The sequence below is a fragment of the Anabrus simplex genome, chromosome X, assembly GCF_040414725.1.
Source record: "Anabrus simplex isolate iqAnaSimp1 chromosome X, ASM4041472v1, whole genome shotgun sequence".
In the NCBI taxonomy this organism is placed as follows: Eukaryota; Metazoa; Arthropoda; class Insecta; order Orthoptera; family Tettigoniidae; genus Anabrus; species Anabrus simplex.
In genome coordinates this window covers 185246690-185256495 of record NC_090279.1, presented here as the reverse complement: position 1 = coordinate 185256495, position 9806 = coordinate 185246690, and the positions used below count along the sequence as shown (strand labels likewise).

General features: G+C 40.2%; 1 protein-coding gene across 3 annotated transcripts in view; it reads right to left on the bottom strand.

Annotated features, from left to right (window-relative positions):
* Nucleotides 1-3610: 3610 nt before the first annotated feature.
* Sf3b1 (splicing factor 3b subunit 1) overlaps nt 3611-9806 on the bottom strand; it is a 127614-nt gene continuing 121418 nt past the window's right edge. For all 3 annotated transcript variants that reach the window (XM_067158901.2, XM_067158904.2, XM_067158903.2), the window contains one exon: nt 3611-3974. In XM_067158901.2, coding sequence (XP_067015002.1) covers nt 3816-3974 — 159 coding nt within the window. In that variant the 3' untranslated portion in view covers nt 3611-3815. The remainder of the gene's footprint in view (nt 3975-9806) is intronic.

The window sequence follows — 9806 nt, the reverse complement described above, 5'->3', positions numbered from 1 at the left end:
AGAATTGAATATAATGCATTCGAGAACTTGAGAATCGATATTTACATTAAAAACCCTATTCTCGAGTGCAACATAACCTTTAAAAGTCGATGTAGGCCTAATTTACGCGGTACAAGATTTCCATAAACTGATGATGATGATGCTTTATGTTTAAAGGGGCCTAACATCGAGGTCACCGGCCCCTAATGGTACGAAATGAATTGACAAAGTAAACGTTCAAAATCATCCGCTGACCAAAATTAAGTGTCATGAAGAATGAATGGATGGACATGAATTTAAAACAATCAGTGGATCTGACTAAAAAAAGATCATAAATAATAGTATTACTGACCAAGGGACCACTTCTAAAGCACAATCCTAATCGAGGATGCTTGATATCTAAAGGGGTCCAAAATCCAGGTCAAAGGCCCCTCAGAATGGTACTTATAGCTAGTAAAGTAGAACCATGGTACGTGTCATGTTCAGGTACTAATCAAAAGGAGCGAAGACTCACGGTGTTCCACACATGATGGTACTACTCACAAGTATTGTACGTCGTACAGGTAACGCTGACCTACGGTGTTTCTCACACAATGGCGCCACTCATAGCCAACACAAACCGATGGGGTTCCTCACCTAGGTGTACTAATCATGGGCGCCGGTGTTCCCGTGGTGTTCCTCACATAGTGGATATTAATCACAGGCAACGCAGACCCACGGTGTCGCTCATATAGTGGTACTAATCATAGGCAACGCCCAGACTCGTGGTGTTGCTCACATGGGAACGACTCACGGGTACTGGAAACCCACAGTCCAAACCCACTGCTGCTACTAAGAACAAACCTATTTCATACCTAATATAGTGGCACTACTCGCAAGTAAAGGCAACCCATGGTGTTCCCCTCATGATGGTACTAATCATAAGTAGTTTCATGGTTCTAAGACAATCATCCCTTGGTCGCCCCTTTAAGTCGCCTCTCACGACAGGCAGGGGATACCGTGGGTGTATTTTCCTTCTGCGTCCCCCACCCACAGGGGGTAGAGAGAAAGAAAAAAGAAGGTATCTGTCACTTCGAAAAAAGAAGTTTCGGACAAAGAAAGGCAAGGGCCATGAAGGGCGTGAAAATTAAAGACTCCATAGGCCTCGAATGCTCTAATACCGTTGGGATCGGAAAAGAACAAGAGTTGACCAAGGGAGGTCGGACAGGATAGACGAAAGTGAGGACCCTGGCACAAGTAAGTGGAAGCAATGCCAAGACTCAGCTAAGGGCCCCGTGGTCGTCAATCCATACTCCCAAGTTGAGAGCCCCTTGGGCCCCTTTTAGTTGCCTCTTATGACAGGCAGGGGATACTGTGAGTGTATTCTATATGTACGTCCCCCACCCGCAGGGGGTATTTCCATAAACTGACGAACAGTATACCAATGACAACAAATTACATTGGAAGATTTAAAAAAAAAGCGATTTCGCCATCATGTTGGGCGCTTTTGTATCTAATGTGCTTGATTTTATTACACAAGAGAATTAAAAACTACTTGTGGTTGATTGTTGTTTGGCTTGGCGTTACAGGTATTATATTTTTCGAAGAGTTTAGCCGATCAAAGTTGCTGAACTGAAAGAAGTTTCCCCGGTAAAACTAAGTGTAAAGTTTCGAGATTTTGAGGTCGCGTACTGGTAATTAATGTTTGAAGCTGGCCCCACGGTCTAACTTGCCTGTCTCTCACCCGGAGGGCCCGGGTTCGATTCCCGGCCAGGTCAGGCATTTTTTACCTGAAAATGAGGGCTGGTTCCAGGTTCACTCATTCTACGATTACTTTTAATTGAGGAGCTATTTAATGGTGGGATGGCGACCCCGGTCTAGAGAGCCACGAATAACGGACGAGAGGATTCGTCACACTGACCCTGCGTCACCTCGTAATCTGCAGGCCTTCGGACCGAGCAGCAGCCGCTTGGTAGGCGGAAGGTCCATTGGGGCTCTAGTTTGGTTTGATTTAGGGGTGTTTGTAAGATTATAATTATACATATTTCATTTTTGTGATGTTTGGCCAAATTGTTGATGGTTCATTCATTCCTGGATTTTCCATTTTCCCGTGTTGTAGTTCTTTTTCGTGGTCCCTCCAAAAACTGAGAATTGATGTTCCACTGTATAAAACATTAACAAATGTCTTGATGATGCTTGTTGTTTAAAGGGGCCTAACATCTAGGTCATCGGCCCTAATGGTACGAAATGAGACGAAATGTTATGACAATTTAAAAATCCATAATCCCCCACCGACCAGATTCGAAAACATGAGGACGAAGAATGAACGGATGGATATGAAGTTGAAACAATCAGTGGATCCGACCCACAATGCCTCACATTCCCAGAAACTAGTGTTCAATAATAGTATTACTGACCATGGGACTGCTTCTAAAGCACAATACTAAATCAATAATGCTTGTAGTCGATACGGGTCCAAAATCCAGGTCATCGGCCCTCATAATGGTACTTGTCGCTAGAAAAATAGAACCATGCTATTTGTCATGTTGTGGTACTAATGAAAAGTAGCGTGGACTCGCGGTATTCCACACATTATGGCACTATTCGCAGGTAATGAAATTCGCACATGTAACACAGACCTATGGTGTTTCACACACTGCGGCGCTATTTACAGGCAATGCAAACCTATGGCATACCTCACACAAGTGGACTAACCACAGGGACCCGTACTATCCCGTGGTGTTCCTCACATAGTGGGTACTAAGCATAGGCAAGGCAGAACCATGGTGTCGCTCATCCCATGGTGTTGCTCATACAGGGGTACGAATTACAGGTACTGTAAAATGCATCCTGAACCACACACTGTCGCTACTAATCACAAACCTATTTTGTACCTAACATAGTGGTACTACGCGCAAGTAAAAGCGACCCAAGGTGTTCCCTGGGTGATGGTACTAATTACAAGTAGTCTCATGGTTCTAATTTGTTCATCCCTTGGTCGTCCCTTTTAGTTGCCTCTTACGACAAGCAGGGGATACCATAGGTGCATTCTTCGTCTGCATCCCGCACTCACAGGGGGGGGGAACAACACGTTTTATCAGTCTCTTAAGTCGATCAAGATTTTAATGCTTCATAATCAAATTTGAAGGATTATAAAACAACTTGCTTGCATTCAGTACACACATTAGCATGACTGCTGATAATATTTTAATATATCTTCTGAAATTAAGTCATGAATACTTGCACATAAACTGAGTACCTGCAGATGTTCTGGGAACTGTACATTCAACTATTACAGTTAGCCACCAAAAACATATCACATAATTTCTGATTTTTGAAACCTGGGACTCGAAACAATACACACTCATATTTTTTCCCCTCTGAAATATTTCAATTCCTACCACTTTTGGACACATACCCGTATATAGAAAATCATACTATTTCATTCCCTATGTGTAGACACTGGGTGCTGCTTGACCGGGAAATACCCCTTCTTTTCCGTTCCAACAAAGTGTTGAGAATAAATATCATTTCAATTTTCCACACCAAGGTTCATTAGGACAGGTCAAATCCAAAGCAAAAAGGTGTCAATATAACAATAGGAACAAGTAGTCAATATCTGCAATGGTTACAGAAAGTAACAACTGTGATGTTGGATAAGAATGTATTTAATTACGGTATAAACATTGTAGAGGTCTCCTAAATCTATCAAATATATTGGTGCGTCATTTTTTATAGTCTCTAGCGTGTCCACATAAATAAACATTGTGCACCTGCAGAATGTTGTACAACAAAATAAACACAAAAATTTATTCACCACATAAGGATAAAATACACTTTTTATACAAAACGACATCTTAAAGAAGGTAATCCAACTCGTAGCGAATATACTGGTTCTTGGGGTCGTTTGTGATCCTTGGGTACCCAGCAACAAGAGCGTCTTGACCACCGATATAAAGAGAGTTGTAGATCTTCCAGTACACATCACGCACCTTACGTGCTGGATGGAACAAACCCTGAAAAAAGAAGAGATTCACTTAGAAACAGTGAGTTATGTAAAATGTAAGAGCACCCAGAGATGCCAAATAATGCAATATGGACAGATGTTTTTAAGTGAGTAAGTCGTATTCACAAAAACTATTCTAGTCAATACGTAGTCTAGTTGAGGCTCAGCAGTACCAACCACACACTGTCCACATAGTACCAGACCAGAGGTTAAAGAAGAAGAAGAAGAAGAAGAACAGTGCGAGCCCAAGCCACAACCTAGACTGACGAATAGGTCATCATCAAATATCCTTTCAGGCCGGTTCTACGTATGCATGTACACTCACTGTTAACCTATTCACCGGTGGCCTTTAAAATCTCCTGCTGTCGCTAGCACATAGCTCAACAGGCCATGTGATTTCACTTTGCACATTTAATTGGAAAACATTCATTCTTATGGTCATTTTTGTGTTTATTAACTTAAAAAAATATATACAATTTTGCTTTATGTCGCACCGACAGATAGATCTTGTGGCGACGATAAGACAGGAAATGGCTAAGAGTGGGAAGGAAGTGGCTACGGCCTTAATCAAAGTACAGCCCCAGCATTTGCCTGGTGTGAAAATGGGAAACCACGGAAAACCATCTTCAGGGCAGCCAACAGTGGGGTTCGAACCCACTATCTCCTGAATGCAAGCTCACAGCTGCGTGAGCCTACCGTACAGCCAACTCAGTATGTTTGCAATATTCTTATGAAACTACAGTGATTGTGAATCTTTCCTCTACATATTTAGAAAGTTACAGACTTATTACATCAATATTTGAGGCAACAGCTTTATCCAAAGTTTTCCTTTTCTTTCTTTGAAGTTAGCTGCTAGAAAATGCCAACAGTAGTTTAAAATTTGTGTTCGGTCTGTACAGTCTACGCAGTCAGACATCTCCGTTTGTGTTATAAAAGACACCCATATAGAAGTCAATGTCGGCACTATCATTTCCTTGTGCTCAAGTAGATGTGCTGGTTAGCATCTTGCTTCAAATTACTAAAGTAGCAGAGCTGCAGTCTGACACATCTGTTTATCTTGTAATAAAGATACAAACACATAAATAGTACACAAGATTATGCAAGTAATATACTCTGAATATCTAGATCAAATCACTCATAACTATGGCTTCAACAAGCAGAAGCATGTCGAGTAGTTCGCAATATACTGCGAGTATTATAGGTGCAAAAATGATGACAGACTTTGTTAAAGATGTACTAGATAATGGCAGTGATATTACTTTCAGCTATGGTGACTTGGTTTAGAAAACAATATGGAGAAGCTGTTATTTCAAGTGGTGAAGGCAAAGGTGATAAATACGTATATTCCTGTAGGGTTGAGGGAAGAGTCATGGGGAACGCAGGCAACAAAGGCCCAAACATAAAACGTCATAGATACACTGATGGAAATACTAACTGAAGTGGAATAAGAAACTGTTCCTTCACATGTTGGATATAGCTATTTATGGTAGCCTGGTCATTTGAAGGGCCGATGAGGGGAAGAGAACGAAACTTCTCGACTTCAATCTCGTGGTAGTGCATGACCCGAAAGAACAGCAACATGTGTTAAGTCCCATCGACACAGGCAGGTAAAAAATCAACAAAGCCCTCGCCCTTTAGGCTATAAGAGATACATTTCATCTCCGTCTTATGTTAGCCAGCAATGTGTGTTGTGTCAGAAGAAAGGTTTAAGAACTATATACACTACCTGCAGCAATATACGGTAACCTTGTGCTATACCATAATACCAAAATAAACTCAACTTGTAACATTAAGATACAAATACATTTTATTAGTATTTCAAGGAAGTATTTTTTCCAAAACATTCAGTTATTATTTATTTAGCTTATGGCTAGTACATAACTCTACATACAAATATTAAAAAATATAACAAACAATATAACACCTTAAACAATCAACCAATCTCTAAAACAGTTCATAAACTCAAATCTAAGCTGTCCAACCATTGTACAACCCCGTCAGAAGCACACACAAACTCCTTCAGCTGACCGGAGTATGACCTCCTAGGACATTCGGTGACAATATGACGGATGGTCTGTTTCCTCTCACCACAGTCGCACTCAGGGGAGGAGCACATACCCCACATATGCAACAATGACCCACATCGTCCATGATTGGTACGGATTCTGTTGAGAAGAACCCAAGTTCTTCTGGGGAGATTAAAACCAGGTGGTGGGTGTTGGCGACTAAAGAGGGTCTGCCAGTAAAATAAAAGGAATGTTTCATCAAAATAATCCGAGATAAATCTACGTCTATAACGTGCGGTGAGCATTTTTTACTAGACGATTTGCCATCCATAACGGGGAACGGGTTAATAGCCACTGCGGTGGTACGCCACATACACGTACGCTCCGCACAGTACTGTGCAAAAGCAGTATTTGTATCGCAACTATTGAGCATTCATGGAAACTGCACGCACCAATGAGTTCTAGAAGCCTTGATCTTCCTGTCCATCTATATTTCACAACAAATATTTCATAACCTTGTAACTGTATTCCTCATGAGGAATAATTTGCCTTATGCCCTGTGTTGAGAAAAAAGAAACTATCGATTTCTAGATGCCTTGACAATGACTGTTCCCTGTGTTAAGAATTTAGACTTCTTATGTATGATACAGTTGAAAATACAGGGTGAATATTGTCAGGGAAGTACCCCTACCAGAAGAAAGAGAGAGAGAGAAAACAAAAAAAAGGCAGGGCCTTCACATCACTGGATTCTAAATCTGAAAAGTGCTCTGTTAGGAAATGAGGAAAGTAGCGCACATAGTTTTGCTAGTCATTCCAACCATGCTGAAAGAGATGCAGATTATGCCCATGAAAAGAAGATGAAGATGTAGAACATGTCGATGCAACATCTGCTTATAATGACACTCCGCAGGTGTGACGCAAGTTCCACACTATGTATAACAAGCAGAAAAATTCCCTTGACTGGACAATTCTGGCCACAGAAGGATTTTGCTAGTGTTTTAGATGCATTTTTACTTTTCTTTGATGACGTTATAAATATAGCAGAGGAGACAAGAAGATATGCCGAGCAACATTAATAGGTGATGAAATTTATGCGATGCTTGGTCTCAATACGGTGATGGGTATAGTGCAGAAGCCCATCCTGTATAGCTATTTCAGTAGGGATGAATTTCTGGAGTCCCCAATCTTTCTGTAAACTATGAAACAAGACCAGTTTGACTCATACTGTGATTCCTACATTTCATTGATAATAAAAAAAGCTGATAATTATACAGGGCCTTCAAAATAATTTGAAATTCAAAACATTCTCCAAATAAAAATTTCAATCTGCCTCTTCCATCACAAAACATCATAATCAATGATTAGTGTATCTATATCCCTCTGCAAGCCATAAAGTTTGAAATAAATATGTATGATCTTCGCATATTATCTACAAGTATCCACTATTCACACTCAGGGACATTCAAGGTGCCATTGGTTAAGTCACCCCGACAATTTTGTGTTACTAAATTCTATAATTTCTGAAATATGCAACATTTTGTGGAAGTACTGTAAAATCTCACTATGCTAGCCAATTTAAATAAGAGTGAAGAAGATAGGCCAATTAATGCCTTTCTGGGAGGTCAATGTATGAATCAAAGGAACTAAAGACGAAGACCATGAACCTGAAGAGGATAATGCATGTGTCAAGATGAGAAAATGTTAAATAGATGGAGGGAAATATCTTGGAGAAGTAATAACACATAACTTAAATGAAAAAATCTCAATCCAAGTAAGAACAAATAGATTAGCTAAAGCACAAAAATTAACATGGGATATCTACAAAAAGAAATGTCTATCAATAAATACAAAAATAAAACACTACAACACAGTTATAAAACCGGAAGCTACATATGCAGCAGAAACACTCTTTTACCTGAATAAACAATCAAAGACTGACAGACTTCAGAAAATTGAAAGGAGGATTGGAAGAACCTGTATCAACAAAAAATATCAGAAAGATGGACAGTGGCGGTTAATACCTAACAAAGTCGTGTACAAAGAGCTAGAACCCATTACAGATACTATGCGTAAGAGGAGACTGGGATTCTTTGGACATATCATGAGGATGCAGGACTCGAGACTTCTGAAACAACTAGTACAACACAATCTCGTCTCAAAAAATACCACAACAGGATGTAAATGGATCAGAGAAGTAAGAGAGGATCTGAAGGAAATAGGCCTTACAACAGAAGACACCAAAAATAAGATAAAATTGAATACAAAACTCAAGAATACAAACCTCCGCTTTACCCTTACACAAAACAAACCAACAACACGCACATTTTCAACTGAGGAAAGGGCACGAAGATCGGAGCGTCTGAAGAAGTACTGGGAGGACCGCAAAGCCCGAACAATCCCTTCAAAGAGACCTGAACGACGGACTGACTAAAGTGATCCTATGTGGTCATAAAAGAAGAAGAAGAAGAAGAAGAAGATGGAGGGAAAATGGAAGACAATGCAGCATTTCTTAAATCTTTTGGGAAGGAAGAAGAGTTGAAAAAAACTACAAAGGAAAGAGAAAATAGGATATTTAATTGAATATTTAGTTAACACACCAAGTTTTCAGCTTATAAGATCATGTTGAATGCACATAGTGCATAGTAAGGACATGTTATGTAAGAGCAACAATGGCCAACTGGACACCAGCAAAACTGAAACCCTCGACCTTGCTTTCACTGTTGATACTCTACCACTGAGCTAATGGCCTTGACATTTCTGCTCTGTTGGCTAGGCATCTTAGCTACATGCCTGTACAACTGCAGCGTGGATTAGTTGTCAATAAGGTGAACTCTTAATTGAGTACAGTGGAACCTCGATTCTCCGTTTTTGACGGGACCATGGAAAAAAATGTACAACACGGGAAAGCGGAAAATCCGGGAACAAATAAATCAACAATACAAACACCCCTAAACCAAACCATACCTACCAAGTGACCGCCCTTTGTCCGAAGGCCTGCAGATTACGAAGTGGCACATGGTCAGTGTGATGAATCCTCTCGGTCGTTATTCCTGTCTCTCTAGACCGGGGTCGCCATCTCACCATTAAGGTAATCGTAGAATGCGTGAACCTGGAACCAGCTCTCATATCCAGGTAAAAATGCCTGACCTGGCCAGTAATCGAACCCGGGCCCTCCAGGTGAGAGGCAGGCAAGTTAGACCGCGGGGCCTGCTTCAAACATTAATTACTGGTACACAACTTAAAAACTTTGAAACTTTACATTCAGTTTTACCGGGGAAACTTCGTCAGTTTCCTCTGAAAACTTCTTTCAGTTCAGCAACTTTGATCAGCCAAACTCTTCGAAAAATCTAATACCCGTAACGCCAAGTCAAACAACAATCGACCACAAGTAGTTTTTAATTCTGTCATCTAATAAAATAAAGCACATTAGATACAAAAGTGCCCAACATGATGGCAAAATCCTTTTCTTTATCTTCCTTTGTAATTTGGTCACCGGTATACTGTTCATAGTCAGTTTATAGAAATCTTGTATCATGTAAATTAGGCCTACATCGACTTTTAAAGGTTTTGTTGAACTCGAAAATATGGTTTTGAATGTATCGATCCTGAAGTTCTCGAAAGCATTATATTCAATTCTGTCTGTCTTTACTCACAATCAAATTGGAAAGAGAAAAAATATCATTAACACTTCCGAAATTACGATTATTCACGACCTTGAGCTCAGATGGAAAGCGCGCTCGCTGTACGAGTCTGTACAAGTGCGAAATGATTCAAAGTTTTTAAATGTAATGTGCGCAAATGAAACGACTGTGGTTTGTATAACATTTTAACACAAA